The following is a 17619-nucleotide window of genomic DNA, read 5'->3' on the forward strand; positions in this document are numbered from 1 at the left end:
GGGCATTGATGCAGTAACAGCCCCTCTATCTACTTTTGTTGACTTTTTTATTAGACCACTCGCAGAACAGCTCCCCTCCTTTGTAAAGGACACCAGCAGTATGATCGCTGTCATTGAATCTCTTGATCCTCTCCCTGAGAATACTTTGTTAGTTACTTTTGATGTTGAGTCATTATACACTAATATTCCACACGAGGGCGGTATTGAAGCTATGGAACATTTTCTTCTGCAACGTGACCCTAATGAACTACCTTCCAGTGCATGCATTGTAAAATTGGCTGAAACAGTACTCACGCATAACTATTTCATGTTTCTAAATGATTTCTTTATTCAGACGAAAGGTACTGCTATGGGATTCCCCATGGATCCTAAATATGCTAATCTGTTCTTAATTTGTTCTTAACTGACTTGCCTAGTTAAAAATAAAGGTAAAATGTGGGTTACATGGAGAAACAGCCCATTTTCAATCCTCTCAATTGTTTTCTTGCCTCACATCATTATTTGGAAACGGTACATTCATGATATTTTTGTTCTATGGAGGGGTGATGCAAAACAGCTCCAGGCGTTCCATGCTTTTCTCAACTCTTGTTCTGAGCATCTGAGATTTACTATGCAATCTGATACGTCAAATCAGTTTTCTTGATCTTCTGATCTTGTGTGAAGATAATGTTCTATACACTGATCTTTACAGGAAGCCTACTGATCGTAACAGTTTGAGGGTTGATCGTTGTCACCCACTTCCCTTGTAAATTTGACAGAAATTTGGCTGAGACGCAAAGAAAGTTCAAGGAGAGCGGCTACAAGAATGATCAGATTAATATTGCCATTGAGAAAATTCAAAACATTACCTTTTTCAAGGTTGGTCTCGCAAAGACGCATTCTTGCGTTCTAACTACCTGCTATTCAAAGTGCCCTGAACAAATTAAGGGAATTGTTCACAAACATTGGTACATCCTAAATCCGATGATCATCTCGGTAAATGTGTTTTCGGACCTTCCCTTGGTCGTGTTCTCGCGGGGCAGAAATCTCAGAGACCAATTGGTAAACTCTGATTTACCACCCCAAGATATTCCTGAACATCTAATTGCACCCCTACTGGATGAAAATTACAAATGTAATGACTGTGCTCAATGCAATGGCACTTATAAATGTAGATCCTTCAAACACCCACAAACAGGGAAATCGATCCCAATAAAAGGTGTAATTACGTGCTCCACTAAGGAAGTTATTTATCTTATAACTTGTCCTTGTGGTAAAAATTATGTAGGTAAAACAAAGTGCGAATTAAAAGTACGTATCTCAGAGCATCGTAGCACCATTAGGTGTAAAAACTTTACTTATGCAGTTGCGGCCCACTTCTTGGAGGCAGGCCACTCGATTTAGTCTCTGCGTTATATTGGCATCGAACATGTCACCCTCCCTAGGAGGGGGTGACCTTGATAATTTATTGTTAAAATGAGAGGCTGCCTGGATCTTTAATTTAAAAGACCCTTGCTCCCGTCGGTCTCAACGTAGACTTTGATCTGAAGCCATTCTTGTGACTTTGCCATTGTTTGTAAGCTTATGTAGTCAACCTAATCTATGATCATATGCTATCAATTTGTTGTTTGTATGCTGTTCTTTGTATGACATTTTTAATATTTGATTATTAACCAATATTAGGCCACTCTTGGCCATGATTACAGACACCTGTGTCTTTTGACACTATATGAGACATCCCAGTGTTTGTGATTATACCCCGATGAAGACAGCTTGGCTGTCGAAATGTTGGTAATTACAATTTTGCATCTGAGCTCCTACAGTGTGCGGCTATCTTTTATTTTCAAGTTTTCTACTCCGCTAGCCAGCACCCGGTCTTAATAGGTGTGCGTTTCTTTTTCTTCTAGATGGAACAGAAAGTTGACAGACAAGGTATTTTCCAGGTTTTATTTTTGTACAGAAAGAAAATGCAGGGTCCTGCTTTTATCTGAACAAATGGTTGACACCTGGAGAAGAAAAGACAGAATATCCGACATTAGGACACCATCCCTAACCCTACCAGAATCAGTTTGAATTACACACAACGTACAGTAGCTTAGCTAAATGCGCAACAGTCTAGAAACATCCTCAGCGTCAATTCCGCCACCAGTATATTGCCTGACTCAAATGGCACTCCATTCCAAATACACTGTACTGCTTTTGAACAGAGCCCCACGGGTCCTGGTCAAAAGTAGTGCAAAATAAGGGAATGTGGTGCCATTTGAGATGCACATATTTGATGAATTCAGATTCAGGAAGCCCTTCTCAGACAAATGCCTCGATGTCTTCAACTGAAGAGACAAGCTGTTCTGGGGAACTGAACCCAGAGACACAGAACGTGACCCTGACCCAGTGACCCCAGACAGGCTGTGTCCCATTCAGACTCGTCATCGTATCATCACAGAAGGGAAGCGTAAACTAAACAAACTGCGTATCCCACCCTGAGATAGACGCCTTGAGGGAGTATTTTAAAACAAGACAATCATGGGGAGTCCTTTCACTACCACAAGCCTTCTCCACAATTAATACTTCATCAATCTAGATTTAAAAATGATCTCCCAGATTTAATTTGTGGTGTTCACCCACAATGCAAATTTTGAGTCACTGGTTAAATTTGGGTCCTGAGGCAAAACCAGTTGAGACTGATTTACAGTACATTTCTACTATACGGTGGCTGGGTTAGTGTTAGGGTATAGTACCTGTCTATGCGGTGGGTACAGGAGTCGGTGGCATGGCTGCTGGGGCTTCTGGCTTGGCCCCCTTCTGCTCAGACACAGGGGTGGAGGGGATAGTCTCGTCTTTGGGCTCCACAATGCTCACATGGTCTGGCAGAGGCTTCTTGGGGCCGATCTTACCACTGGGGTCCCATGGTAACATGATTTTCACCTTGATGCCCAGCACACCTGACAGACAAAAACACATACATGAACACATCAGTGCCCTCCACCCAACAGTTACGCAGAACCATGAAGCATGTAGAATAGAGTATGAGGGTTAGTCTGTGTGTAGAGTAGCAAGAAAGAGGTTGATCATAATATAACTAGACTTAAGTAATTCCTGGCCCTTCTCAGACAAATGCCTCAATGTCTTCAACTGAAGAGACACGCTGCTCTGGGGAACTGAACCCAGAGACACAGAACGTGTCCCTGACCCAGTGACCGCAGAGACAAACCGTGTCCATTCCGACTCGTCATCGTATCATCACCGAAGGAAAACATTTCATCTTCATAAGCAACAGGCCAAAAATGATAATGTTGATGACTCACCTTGACAGAGCAGAATAATCTAGGGGTAGGGTATAGGGGTTGATTTGGTATTCACTGTCTAACCATTAGTAGTATTGTCTAGAGGTGGGGTATAGGGGTTGACTTGGGACTCGCTGTTTAGGGGTAGGGTAGTAGTGTCTAGGGGTTGATTTGGTACTCACCCTGTCGGAGCAGGACGTGGCGTACAGCAGTGTCTACATAGTAGTTGACTGGGTCTCCACTGTGGATCATCAGGCCATCAACAAATTTCATTGACTTGGCCCTCTGACCCCTCAGCTTGCCAGAAACTACCACTTCACAACCCTTAGAGCCACTCTCCATGATGAACCTCAGCACACCATAGCAAGCCCTGGAAGAGGGATAGAAGGAGGAAAGGGATGGAAAGAGGGATGGTGAAGGTATAGAAAAGACAGCGGGTGGGGGAGGGCGAGAGAGGATGAAAGGGAGGGGGGTGTAAGTGAGAAAGAAAATAGTTTTAATACTCATGGTAACCATGAGAGCACATCTAACATTATGAGCAATTTTGCTGGCCCTTCTCAGACAAATGCCTCGATGTCTTCAACTGAAGAGACACGCTGCTCTGGGGAACTGAACCCAGAGACACAGAACGTGTCCCTGACCCAGTGACTGCAGAGACTGACTGTCCCATTCCGACTCGTCATCGTATCATCACCGAAGGGAGACATTCCACTTCATATCATGAGAAAGTTCAAGAAAGTGGACTGTAACAGCAGGGGTATGTTCTGCTCAATGGATTCCTAGAGACACTCATGTTAGCATGCTAAGCTAACCAGGGGCTGCCTAAGATAATAGATATAGAACCTGCTTACCTTCCCAAATCCTAACATGTACCATTACAGAGTGAAACCTGCTCCATTACAGGTTAATGCATAACTGACCATGAAGCAGTGTCTAGGTGCAACATGTTAAAGCTCACAGGCCAGGGTTAGTCTTACCTACGTACAGCCAGTCCTCCCAGCAACTTGTAGCGCAGGGACTCAGCCTGAGCAATGGCACACAGACCACGTGTTGCAACCTTCTCAGCATACAGCTAGAGGGAGAGAGTGGGGAAGTTAATCTTCTACACATACAGAGAGCGGGAGAGGCTACACAGCCTAAGGCTTGAGAGCTTGGTGTGATCGCCACAGGACCACCACAGCAGAAGTATAGCCTCGCGATTCACATTCTTAAAATTGTTGTGGAAATAGTATCGAGAACGACGACTACTTCATACGTCGCTGACTACCTTCTTCTTACCCAACTAGCCACCTGACTACCTAACAAGAAAACATCTGAATCCACACATTTCCTATACTGGATTGAGTCCTTCTCAGACAAATGCCTCGATGTCTTCAACTGAAAAGACACTGAACCCAGAGAACCCAGGGAACTGAACCCAGAGACACAGAACGTGTCCCTGACCCAGTGACTGCAGAGACAAACCGTGTCCATTCCGACTCGTCATCGTATCATCACTGAAGGAAAGTGGTTCCTGGTTAACAGTCTGGTGCAAAGGCAAAGCTAGAGCTTCTCCAGTCATAGACTACCTTCAGACACACACTTGAGGTTGGTTGTTGTAAGTTGATTAACACATTTAAAATCATCCCCAAGGTAGAATTCACACTCGTTTAAATTTAAACTTCACAATCATATTCATCTGTCCTCCAGAAGCCAAACCTCTTCTGAACCACAGTTGTCAGCTCCTTGATGTTGGGGTTAGGGAGTATGTCTAATGTTTACACATAAGCAGCTGTAGCGTGTCCGGTGGATGCATGTCAGTAGTGTGCGATTACCTCCACGTTGCCCTCGGGGAAGCCAAACCTCTTCTGAACAACAGCGGTCAGCTCCCGGATGCGACGGCCCTTCTCTCCCAGAACATTCTGGGTCCTGAAACAACAATAATCCATTTCTAAATGTGCTTTGTATGCAATCAGTGTATTTTGTCTTTCTGAAAGCTCCAGCCGTATTTAACAGGTTTTTAATATTTAAAATGTTTTGGTTAGTAAACACAGATTAGTTTGAATGGTGCAGGACAGTAGCTGGAAGGCGCCAGTGTTCTCATAATGATAAAAACACTTTGGCAAAATGGCCCTTTCTAAAGCAGACCACGTTCGCCAACCCTAACCCACCATATCTTTAACTCGCCACCTAAACAAAATTTGTTGCGTTGAGCAGTTGCACACGAGACAGTCTCTGTCTCTGTGGACTAAAATACCACTGTCCAAGAAGGGGAGTGTGGCTAAGATGCATAAGAAACATCTCACTCCAGAATGTTTGGTTATGGTGATTTAAGTTAATGCATTCAATTATTATTAGTTGTTTATCGTTCTCATTATGGGAGTTGACACGTTGTTTGCAGAGCTCACAAAACATGCTACACTTGTGAGAAACATGATTTATTTCATGCCATTCACAAGTTGTCAATTTATTGTATTTTGTTTGAAGCACTACTGTCAATGTCGAGTAAGGACGCGCACATGATTACACATAGAAGTAGGCCCAAGCTACCTGACATGTGCCTAAATGTAGGCCATAAATGTGGCCATCTGCGAATGTCTTATAGTTAAGACAATCCGAAATACTCACCACCACTAATGAGCTGCGGAGCTTCTCAAAGTAATGTTCTTCACCTCAAAACTAAATCAGTTTTTGAATCCATTGAGGAACTATTGTCATTCTCAATTAATTAGAAAAATATTTACAGGTCTCTCCCTTCTGATAACCACTCGCCAAGAAAGGGAAAATGTAAAGCTTTGATCTGGTATTTTATGACGTTTCGACTGGATTACTTCTTATTCCTTTCACAAATAGGTATATGGTCAATAACAAAAGTTTCTCAATACTTTGTTGCATCACTGCCTGGTATGACAACAGCTCAGACTCCGTCAGCAGGGCACTACAGAGAGAAGTGTGAACAGCCCAGTACATCACTGGGGCCAAGCTTCCTGCCACCCAGGACCTCTATACCAGTGTGTCAGAGCTTCTATCTCCAATCCATAAGACTCCGGAACACCTAATCAAATGGCTACCCATACTATTTGCATTGCCCCCCACACCGCTGCTACGGTTGTTATCATCAATGTGCCACCTCACATTGTACCGGTACCCCCTGTATATTGTCCCGCTATTGTTATTCTACTGGTGCTCTTTAATTACCTCTTATTTTATTTCTTATCCATATTTTTTATTACTGCATTGTTGGCTCATATGTAAGCATTTCACTGTAAGGTTGTTGTATTAGGCGCATGTGACAATTTGATTTGGAAATACAAACAAGTTCTATTTTAGCACCTGCATTCCTTAGTACTTGTTAGCATTTTGTAATCATTATGGGACATACTTTCGGCTTGCGTTTGGGGAAAAAATTGTCCCCTTGTGTGCACTACCGGTAATACAGTAAATCTCGGCATGGCACGGTATAAAAATCTGAATACCGCCCAATCCCACCCCTTACACAAATTAATTCTACTACCAACAATAAACCTTTTAAAGCCTGAATAACACCACTAGCTACCAACATACCAGTAACGTTACCTTGTGGCCAGGATTATGATCTCGGTCCTGGTCGGGGTCACACGCACCTCCACACCGGAATACCCATCCTCCGCAAGCTCGCGCGTCAGGAACTCGTTCAGCTCGGCTTTGAAGATTCCGTCCGCGACAAACTAACGAAGGATAACACAAGGTTGTAGGGAACATGCTTGTAGTCACATAGCCACTAGTGAACGTGCATCAGGTAGCATCATTGGCCAACAAGTTACAGAGCTGGCGAAGTGTAACGTCAGCGCCAAAGTTAAAATAAAGTATCCTGCCATCTGTGTGACTTTAACATTAACCAACTAGACATCACTTCAACAATCAGAGTTGCAACAAAATTATTTTAAATGGTGATTTTCTAGTTACGCTTACTCGCGAGCACGGTATAAAACGCAACTGTATCTTGCCTATGCTGCTCTGTACCACCACTCATTCATATATCCTTATGTACATATTCTTTATCCCCTTACACTGTGTATAAGACAGTAGTTTAGGAATTGTTAGTTAGATTACTTGTTGGTTATTACTGCATTTCGCTACACTCGCATTAACATCTGCTAACCATGTGTATGTGACAAATAAAATTTGATTTGATTTTGAACCCGTGGCACGTTCACTAGCGGAGTGAGGATTCCTGTACCCGTAGCTAGCATCTGTGGTAATCCTCTTTAGTCTAGGGGACGAGGACGCCGAGCAATACTACAACCAACTCCGTATTCATACTGCTAACACATCGCATCCGAATTTGCTACAAATGCATCCGCTATAAAGAGCATTTTGAGACGAAATGTGAACTGACCTTCCTCTTCTTTGAGATTTGCACAGCCATCTTACTGGAGGCCGCTGACAGGAAAGAATTTGTTAAGGAACCGGAAGTATATTTATACCAAGAATTGCGTATTCCGTCGACACTTGATGACGATGTGTTAGGAGCTTTAAAAAAATAATAATACTAGTAGCTACCGTTAGCTAAACAACGAACGTTAACTTCGTTGAAAATGGCAGCACATCTCAAAAAAAGGTCAGTTTCGTAGCTAGCTAACAATAACAACACCGAGTTGTTGATAACATCATGCATCCTCTTTTATTAACTTTAGCTAGATATAGATATTATATTGGCCTCATAGAAAAGCTGGGTCACAGTCAGCGGAAAGACAGAAGTTCAATAAAATATAATGTCAACGTACTGTGCCAACATACTCTCTGCTTACCTTATGTCAAAATAAAACATGCGCCATATGTGGACAAAAAATGAATAACTTGTGGGGGACTTTTATTTTGACATGAGAAATGCAGATTAGAAGTGGACAGACCCACGGTTGGAAAGTCTGTTTAGTAATACAATCTTTTAGATATTTTGTCAAATTCCCCCTGTCATAATGACCACCCTTCCTGCCCACCTGCACAGTAAGTAGAAATGGAATTGTATTTAACTTCTGGCTTCCCGCAAACTGTTTTTGTGCAACCCAATACAATTGAAAGCAACGCTAGTGTATGGAAATAGGCCCGCGTTGCCAAGAGCAGCTATCCTCTCCCCTCCTTCCATGGTCCCTCCTTTCTCCCCTCCTACTTTTATCCTTTCTGCCTCTCCTTCTTCCATCCCTTCTTTCCCTCACCTTGCTCCTGTCTCTTGCTCCTGAATCTCTCTCATACCTCTTTTTCATCCCTCTCACTCATCCGCCTCTCTCGCTCATCCTCCTTGCTCATCGATCTCGCTCATCGATCTCGCTCATCCTCCTCTCTCTCAGCACCTGTCAGACACATATTTCAGCGTGAGGAATAAATGCCTGCAACTCCTGAGTTGCCTGTGAAATGTGGACACGCCCCTAAATAAAGACGGACAGGTATTGGTTCCAGCTATGATTGGGGGCGGTGCTTCAGGTGTGTATATTTATTTGCGTTAACCAGGGTAGTTGAGTCAACAACAAAGAATATTCACTACATTACATGTTTATACTTAATTTAACCAGACTAGTCCCCTCATCACATCACCATGTCTGTGAGAGGTGTGTGGGATGTGCACAAGTAGTGCGTTTTCCTTACATTTAAACCTCGTAACAAATTCCCTGTTTTAGGTCAGTTAGTATTACCGCTGTATTTTAAGAATGTGAATGTGAAATGTCAGAATAATAGTAGAGAGTGATTTATTTCAGCTTTTATTTCTTTCATCACATTCCCAGTGGGTCAGAAGTTTACATGCACTCAATTAGTATTTGGTAGCATTGCCTTTAAAATGTTTAACTTGGGTCAAATGTTTTCGGCTAGCCTTCCACAAGCTTCCCATAATAACTCGGATGAATTTTGGCCCATTCCTCCTGACCGAGCTGGTGTAACTGAGTCAGGTTTGTAGGCCTCCTTGCTCGCACACACTTTTTCAGTTCTGCCCACAAATGTTCTATAGGGCAAGCCATTTTGCCACAAATTTGGAAGTATGCTTGGGGTCATTGTCCACTTGGAAGACCCATTTGCAACCAAGCTTTAACTTCCTGACTGATGTCTTGAGATGTTGCTTCAATATATCCACACAATTTTGCTCCCTCATGATGCCATATATTTTCTGAAGTGCACCAGTCCCTCCTGCAGCAAAGCACCCCCACAACATGATGCTGCCACCCCCGTGCTTCACGGTTGGGATGGCGTTCTTCGGCTTGCAAGCCTCCCCCTTTTTCCTCCAAACATAACAATGGTCATTATGGCCAAACAGTTCTATTTTTGTTTCATCAGACCAAAAGACATTGCTCCAGACCAAAAGACATGGCTTTTTTATGGTGGTTTTGGAGCATTGGCTGCTTCCTTGCTGAGTGGCCTTGCAGTTTATGTTGATATAGGACTTGTTTTACTGTGGATATAGATACTTTTGTACCGGTATCCTCCAGCATCTTCACAAGGTCCTTTGCTGTTGTTCTGGGATTGATTCGCACTTTTCGCACCAAAGTACGTTCATCTCTAGGAGACAGAAAGCGTCTCCTTCCTGAGCGGTATGACGGCTGTGTGGTCCCTTGGTGTTTATAATTGCGTACTATTGTTTGTAGAGATGAACAGATTTCTCCCAAGGATGAACCAGACTTGTGGAGGTCTACAATTTATTTTCTGGGTTCTTGGCTGATTTCTTTTGATTTTCCCATTATGTCAAGCATAGAGGCACTGAGTTTGAAGGTAGGCCTTGAAATACATCCACAGGTATACCTCCAATTGGCTCAAATTATGTAAATTAGCCTATCAGAAGCATCTAAAGCCATGACATAATGTTCTAGAATTGTCCAGGCTGTTTAAAGGCACAGTCAACTTAGTGTATGTAAACTTCTGACCCACTGGAATTGTGATACAGTGAAATAATCTGTCTGTAAACAATTGCTGGGAAAATTACTTGTGTTATGCACAAAGTAGATAAGAGCACCAAATCCATGATGCATTGTGGGTAAATTGTGACTGACAGGCTGATCTACAAATAATAATGAGTGCTTATTTGTGATGTAAGTCAATTTGTAGATCAGTCAGTCAGCAGTCGCCTGAAATGTTGGCTGCAATGTCAGACCAGCCCAACACTCCACACTGAACACAAACTCACTGATGAAAACAGCTGTGCGATGGTGACTAAAGGTGTCATCTGCCTATCCCGTCGTCCAATGAGCAAGTCCGCCTGGTCGTCGACTCGTTTGGGAAGATCAGTCACGTGGTCTCTGATGGATCCTGGGTAGTCAGGGTGCAGGCCGCCAAAACACTGGTGAGTGTACACCCACACACACAAACCATTCTTTCACATCTTACTTTTCAGATAGTCATGGCCCTCCTTTCCTCCCACTCCTCTCATCCCTCTCCTCTCTTCCTCAGAGTAACATGTTGCAAGTCAGTCCTCACTTCCTTAAGCAGACTCTGGACAAGAAACTGATGTCAGACCTCAGGGTACGTACAGTGTGTGTGTGTAAAATGTCTCTTCAGAAGAAGCATACAGCATTTTATTTGTCATTTATTTCTAATAATGTATATTTCAGAGGAAATATATGGCTCACAAGAAGGCCAAGGAGCTCTTTGTAATCTAGATGTAATGTAGTACAGTATATACTGTATGTAATGTCATCTGTATGTAGTGTAACCTATACATATTGTTATCTACACTGAGCAAAAAAATAAACAGTCCGTTCAATGTTTCATGAGCTGACATATAAGATCCCAGAACTTTTCCATATATATGCACAAAGCTTATTTCTCAAAAGAAATGTGCACAAGTTTGTTTACATACCTGTTAAAGCATTTCTCCTTTGCCAAGATAATCTATCCACCAAATGTGAAGTCCAAGATGGACAAAGGGCGCGTTGTTGGGGCTGTGTTTCTGGACCTAAGGAAGGCTTTTGATACTGTTAACCATGAGATTCTCATCTCAAAATTGTCCAAGTTCAACTTTTCCCCCGATGCCTTGAGATGGATGAAATCATACCTTGAAGGCAGAACTCAGTGTGTCAGAGTGAGCAATGAGCTGTCGCCCACTCTTAGCTATGATGTGGGCGTGCCCCAGGGTCAATATTGGGGCCCCTCCTGTTCAGCCTGTACATTAATGATCTGCCTTCTGTCTGTACTGGGTCTGAAGTTCAAATGTATGCAGATAATATAATAATATATCCCATTTAGCAGACGCTTTTGTCCAAAGCGACTTACAAGTCGGCTGGGGCCACTACTTTTACATATGGGTGGCCCTAGCGGGAATCGAACCCACGACGCTTGGCGTTGCAAGCGCCATGCTCTACCGACTGAGCCACACAGGACCCAGATGATACAGTGATATATGTGCATGCAAAGAGCAAACAACAAGCTGCACAAGAACTCACTACTGTAATGGTCCAGGTTACAAAGTGACTTGTGTTTGCATCTCAATGTGAAAAAAACTGTGAAGAGCATGCAAACAAAGAGGGCAACAGATGCTACTGAGCCAGATGTCTATGTGTCAGGGGAGAAGCTCCAGGTGGTATCTGATTTTAAGTACCTTGGCATAATACTTGATTCCAACCTCTTTTAAAAAGCATGTGAAAAAGGTCATTCAGATAACCAAATTCAACCTAGCTAATTTCCAATTTATACGGAATTGTTTGACTACAGAGGGAGCAAAACTGTACTTCAAATCTATGATACTCTCCCACTTAACATACTGCTTGACTAGTTGGGCCCAAGCTTGCTGTACAACATTAAAACCTATTCAGTCTGTCTACAAACAGGCTCTCAAAGTGCTTGATTGGAAGCCCAATAGCCATCATCACTGTCACATCCTCAGAAAGCATGAGCTCCTGCGTTGGGAAAATCTTGTGCAATACACCGACGCATGTCTTGTATTCAAGATCCTAAATGGCCTGGCTCCCCCTCCACTCAGTATTTTTGTTAAACAGAAAACCCAAACATATGGTAGCAGATCCACAAGGTCTGCCATGAGAGGTGACTGTATAGTTCCCTTAATGCAGCTGGTGGCCACACCAGATACTGACTGTTACTTTTGATTTTGGCTGCGTTCCGATTCTCCAAACATCTCCTAAAATGTGCACTCATACACTCACCCTCATGGATTTAAAAGGAATTAACTGAAATATGGTGTTAACTCCCTCCAGCAAAGCTTGCACCAATCCAATGTACATGCACATTTCTGGGTGAAGGGTAGAGAATCAGAATGGAGCCTTTGTTCAGGACCCTAGCGGTATATAACCTGTGCCATCTCCTCTCCTGCTCATGGATGAAGTGTTGGTCCCAGTTGTAATAGTTTGCTTTGTCTTTTACACACGCGCGCACACACACACACAGTATCCAGACGGCCAGTCTCATGTGATTCAGCCTAAACCTGGAGACTTTAGGAGTCCTGGACCACACCGCCACCGCCTCATCACACAGGTCTACTTGTCTCACTGCGCATGGACTGTTGAGGACACACACTGTCTCACAGCACATGGACTAGTGGGGGGCACACCCACACGCATTTTACCTGTCTCACTCCGCATGGACCGGTGAGGACACAAATTTACCCAGGCCCCTTTCTCTCTGTCTTTCTCTCAAAGGCGTATCAGATCGAAGTGAGGCTGCTGCTGGCCTGCAGCTCATCTTGTCTCTAAGACAGCGTGGAGCGACAGCAGCATTGAAGGCCTCCAGCCAGCAGAGGGTGCCACTGAGGGAACCATTCCCTTCAGCAAACCTGTCAAGGTCTTCATCATGCCCAAACCTGCCTGCCGCTGACAAACACACCTCTTTAAACATCCATCTCCCTTTCCCTATCATCTTCCTCTAGTCTTTTCTATCTTGTCTGTCGTCTTCTCCCTCTCCCACCCCTGACCTGCTTCTCCTCAGCCATTGGTGCAGACCTCAAAGCTGGTGCTTCCTTACTGTGTTCATTTTTACAAAACAATATATTTGTTAGTGGCTGGCTGACTAGCTGACTGGCCTTTATTCTCAACTAGAATGAGAATGCGTCCCAAATAGGTCCCTATTCCATATATAGTGCACTACTTTTGACTACTGTAAAGGGAATAGGGTGCCATTTGGAATTCCGCACGAGACTAAACCAGAGTATCACTGAGGTCACCTGTCTGATCTGTCTTGCTATACCTAGTTGCTATAGTTAAGGACAAACTTTTTTTGAATGACAATAAATGAAACCAGATGGTATGTGGTATGATTTCATCAACAGGTAGAGTGGAAGACGCCACCCACCTTGGCTCCCTGGCCAACCAGGTTGTTGTATTCTGTGATGGCCTTCACGGTCTGCAGCACCCTCAGTTCCACTCCTCTCTGTCACACAAAGTCCACAGTTGAGGAAGGGACCTTTTTAAAGAGAGCGTGTTCAACATTGCAGCTGACTTTAAAAGACAAATTCCACCCGAAAACTATCATTTTGTTTTTGTTTCATTAATCCATTGTTGACATAGTCTCAACTTGATTGCTGACAAGCGAAACATTTTTTCAAGATACGTAACATTTCCAAATACATAAATCATTCCCTCATGAGGCAATTTGTATCATATTTTGCTGCGGGGATGATTTTCTGTATTTTGAAAGTTAAATCAAATAAAAACAATTGTGTGTCTTCACATGCGCCGAATACAACAGGTTACACCTTACAGTGAAATGCTTACAAGCCCTTAACCAACAATGCGGTTTTAAGAAAATCCCCCCCCCCCCCAAAAAAAGTAAGAGATGAGAATAACAAATAATTAAAGAGTAGCAGCAAATAACAATAGCGGGGTTATATACAGGAGGTACAGGTACAGAGTCAATGTGCGGGGGTACTGGTGTCGAGGTAATTGAGGTAATATGCACATGTAGGTAGAGTTATTAAAGTGACTGCATAGATAATAAGAGAGTATCAGCAGCGTAGAAGAGGGTGGGGGGGAAGAGCAATGCAAATAGTCTGGGTTGACATTTGACTAGCTGTTCAGGAGTCTTATGGCTTTGGGGTAGAAGCTATTTAGAAGCCTCTTGGACCGAGACTTGGCACTCTGTTACCGCTTGCCGTGCGGTAGCAGAGAGAACAGTCTATGACTAGGGTGGCTAGAGTCTTTTTTTAGGGACTTCCTCTGACACCGCCTGGTATAGAGGTCCTTGGTGGCAGGAAGCTTGACCCCGGTGATGTACCGCAGCCGGAGGCCGAGCAGTTGCCACACCAGGTAGTGATGCAACCCGTCAGGATGCTCTCGATGGTGCAGCTGTAAAACCTTTTGAGGATCTGAGGACCCATGCAAAATCTTTTCAGTCTCCTGAGGGGGAATAGGTTTTGTCGTGCACTCTTCACAACTGTCTTGAGGTGCTTGGACCATGTTAGTTTGCTGGTAATGTGGACACCAAGGAACTTGAAGCTCTCCACCTGCTCCACTACAGCCCAGTCGATAAGAATGGGGGTGCTCGGTCCTCCTTTTCCTGTAGTCCACAATCATCTTCTTTGTCTTGATCACGTTGAGGGAGAGGTTGTTGTCCTTGCACCACAAGGTCAGGTCTATGACCTCCCTATAGGCTGTCTCATCATTGTTGGTGATCAGGCCTACCACTGTTGTGTCATTGACAAACTTAATGATGGTGTTGGAGTCGTGCCTGGCCGTGCAATCAGGATCCAGTTGCAGAGAGAGGTGTTTAGTCCCAGGGTCCTTAGCTTAGTGATGAGCTTTGAGAGCACTATGGTGTTGAACTCTGAGCTCTAGTCAATGAATAGCATTCTCACATAGGTGTTCCTTTTATCCAGGTGTGAAAGGGCAGTGTGGAGTGCAATAGAGATGGCATCATCTGTAGATCTGTTGGTGCGATATGCAAATTGGAGAGGGTCTAGGGTTTCTGGGATAATGGTGGTGATGTGAGCCATGACCAGCCTTTTCAAAGCATTTCATGGCTACAAACGTGAGTGCTACGGGTCGGTAGTCATTTAGGTAGGTTACTTTAGTGTTCTTTGGCACAGGGACTATGGTGGTCTGCTTGAAACATGATGGTATTACAGACAGGGAGAGGTTGAAAATGTCAGTGAAGACACTTGCAAGGGTTGGTCAACGCATGCTCAGAGTACACGTCCTGGTAACCCATCTGGCCCTGCGGCCTTGTGAATGTTGACCATATAGACACACCCCAGACCTGTTTAAAGGTCTTACTCACATCGGCTGCGGAGAGCGTGATCACACAGTCGTCCGGAACAGCTAGTGCTCTCATGCATGTTTCAGTGTTACTTGCCTAGAAGTTATTTAGCTCGTCTGGTAGGCTCGTGTCAATGGGCAGCTCTTGGCTGTGCTTCCCTTTTGTAGTCTGTAATAGTTTGCAAGCCCTACCACATCCGACTGGCGTCGGAGCCGGTGTAGTACGATTTGATCTTAGTCTTGTATTGATGCTTTGCCTGTTTGATGGTCCGTCGGAGGGCATAGCGGGATTTCTTATAAGCTTCCGGATTAGAGTCCCGCTCCTTGAAAGCGGCAGCTCTAGCCTTTAGCTCAGTACGAATGTTGCCTGTAATCCATGGCTTCTGGTTGGGGTATGTACGTACAGTCGTCCAAATAAGCCCAAGAAGTGAGGAATTTTTGTATGGAGGTCAATGAGTTTTGAATTTGGTCAACAAAAAATGGAATTTCTAATTTGCTACATGAGGCTTATTTGATTGTAAGTAATTTTTGTAATGTTTAGGTTGTTACGAATGCAGTGATAAGTGGACGCCTGTGGCATATCGGCAACTTACCCAAAAACGACTATATTGTAGTTGTCCCTGTTGTCATAGAGATATATAGAGGACTCATCATGGATTTAATCTATTTTAGCATGGACATTGCCATTTGAAGGCTTCCAACATGTTAAAGTAGTCAACTGGATGGGGATTCCTATGAGTTGGGGGAAAAAAATCAGTCAATGAAGAAACATATTGTACTACTTTATAAAGGAGATTGCCATTGAGGCAATGTCTATTGCTGTCAGATGCTATAATGGCACAGAAACAAAGAGGAGTCCTCTATATATCTCTATGGGCTATTATTCACACGTATCTGCGCTCTCATTGGTTAGATTAGTCCCACCTACCTTCCATCTTTGAGGACATTTATTTCCATTGTTAGATTGGTCATTCTAATATCTTGTCAATATAATAAACATTTTTGGGGTAAATGTGTATGGCTAGGGAAAGTCTGTGTGTATGGGTCCAGGCCTAGGGACATACCTGCAGTGCCTCACTCGTGCCCTGCCCGATGACCAGCGTCTCCACCCCCTTCTGAAGTACCTCCTCCAGATCTGCAGGCTGCACTCCAGGGTGATGCTACACACAAAGTGTGTAGTGACATTATTGTGTGTAGTGACATTAGTATCAAATAAGGTGCAGCCCATGTCCATCTCTATGTGCTGTCCGGTCCTATTATCATCAGAACTTACGTCCGTCTCAGTCTCTCCAGTCCCAGGCGCGGCTTCCCCCGGGCCACACCTTATAGGAAGAGGAGCAGCCCTTCACCTTCATGTGTCTCCAGGAAAGGGAAGCGATCTCTGGTGACGACATAGGGCGTGTGTTGTGTCTCAGGTGCTGTAGGCACATTTGGAAACAAATGCAGCGTTTTTAATCTAAAAAGTGGCCTAGCAACAGGAGGCTTGCCGGTTTTGAATCCCAACAGAAACATCTGCTGGGGAATAAGCCAGGAACCGGAGGGTACTATCCATGGCTCACAGGGGCTGCCCTGCTCAAACCTCTCCAATCTGTGTGTTGGTGTGTCTTTCAGACGGGTTGTCAACTTGAGAGTAATGCTGCAAGAAATATGGATATATAAAGTATTCTAATAAAACATAAGCATATTTAGTGAGAAACATTTCGAAAGTTGAATCCCTATGAACTATTAGATCGTATCTGTTCACGAGACCATGTAAACAAACTGAACTGTAGCAAGTGCACGCAAACAAGTTTAAAAACCCTAACAAATAGACGAACGTATCGCTCAAATGTCACTTTGCTATCATTTACTACAGGTTTCTGTTGGTGTGAATTTTATGTCCGTCAGTCGTGATTGCTACTCTACTAGTTCGTTCCCTAACAACCTGATTAAAGAGTTTTATACCTTAACCAAAGCATGTCGTTTCCAATGGGAACAAATAAACCATAGTGGGCAGAACAAGCAAGGAGGGGGGCAGAGCCAAGCACGAGCTTGCGAGATCTTATTGGCGCGTTCTAGCATCATCTGCATATTTCCGTTAGGGAACTCCCACTCTGAAGTGCGCGTATGCGGTAACTCATTTCGCATTTGCACTCCTTCTAAACAACGCGATTTAAAAAAAACTTTTGCAAAGGGTAAAGTTTAAAAACCGTAGTCCACTCTGTTCATAAAACCGT

General features: G+C 43.7%; 1 protein-coding gene, 1 long non-coding RNA gene, 3 other non-coding genes and 2 pseudogenes across 6 annotated transcripts; 1 reads left to right on the plus strand and 6 right to left on the minus strand.

Annotated features, from left to right (window-relative positions):
* Nucleotides 1-1912: 1912 nt before the first annotated feature.
* Nucleotides 1913-7731, minus strand: LOC135552816 (small ribosomal subunit protein uS3-like). Its single transcript, XM_064984684.1, has 7 exons — nucleotides 7621-7731; nucleotides 6819-6949; nucleotides 5078-5171; nucleotides 4241-4335; nucleotides 3446-3633; nucleotides 2718-2921; nucleotides 1913-1985 (listed from the first exon to the last, which is right to left on the minus strand). Exons 1-6 carry the CDS (start codon nucleotides 7648-7650, stop codon nucleotides 2722-2724), a joined length of 738 nt encoding a protein of 245 aa, XP_064840756.1. The 5' UTR covers nucleotides 7651-7731; the 3' UTR covers nucleotides 1913-1985; nucleotides 2718-2721.
* On the minus strand, nucleotides 2279-2425 carry LOC135553501 (small nucleolar RNA SNORD15). The gene has a single exon (XR_010457583.1). It is a non-coding gene; the product is annotated as a small nucleolar RNA SNORD15 (small nucleolar RNA).
* LOC135553502 (small nucleolar RNA SNORD15) lies at nucleotides 3081-3228 on the minus strand. The gene has a single exon (XR_010457584.1). It is a non-coding gene; the product is annotated as a small nucleolar RNA SNORD15 (small nucleolar RNA).
* LOC135553503 (small nucleolar RNA SNORD15) lies at nucleotides 3816-3962 on the minus strand. The gene has a single exon (XR_010457585.1). It is a non-coding gene; the product is annotated as a small nucleolar RNA SNORD15 (small nucleolar RNA).
* LOC135553504 (small nucleolar RNA SNORD15) lies at nucleotides 4610-4765 on the minus strand (annotated as a pseudogene).
* On the plus strand, nucleotides 7731-12941 carry LOC135552818 (uncharacterized). 2 transcript variants are annotated; one of them, XR_010457513.1, is made up of 5 exons: nucleotides 7731-7842; nucleotides 8570-8702; nucleotides 10300-10545; nucleotides 10653-10724; nucleotides 12854-12941. It is a non-coding gene; the product is annotated as an uncharacterized LOC135552818 (long non-coding RNA). The 2 variants fall into 2 exon arrangements; XR_010457512.1 differs by having other exon boundaries at nucleotides 8570-10545.
* Nucleotides 12942-13464: 523 nt separating this feature from the next.
* On the minus strand, nucleotides 13465-17366 carry LOC135552817 (mth938 domain-containing protein-like; annotated as a pseudogene).
* Between the last annotated feature and the right edge of the window lie 253 nt (nucleotides 17367-17619).

The sequence above is a fragment of the Oncorhynchus masou genome, chromosome 13, assembly GCF_036934945.1.
Source record: "Oncorhynchus masou masou isolate Uvic2021 chromosome 13, UVic_Omas_1.1, whole genome shotgun sequence".
Lineage (NCBI taxonomy): Eukaryota > Metazoa > Chordata > Actinopteri > Salmoniformes > Salmonidae > Oncorhynchus > Oncorhynchus masou.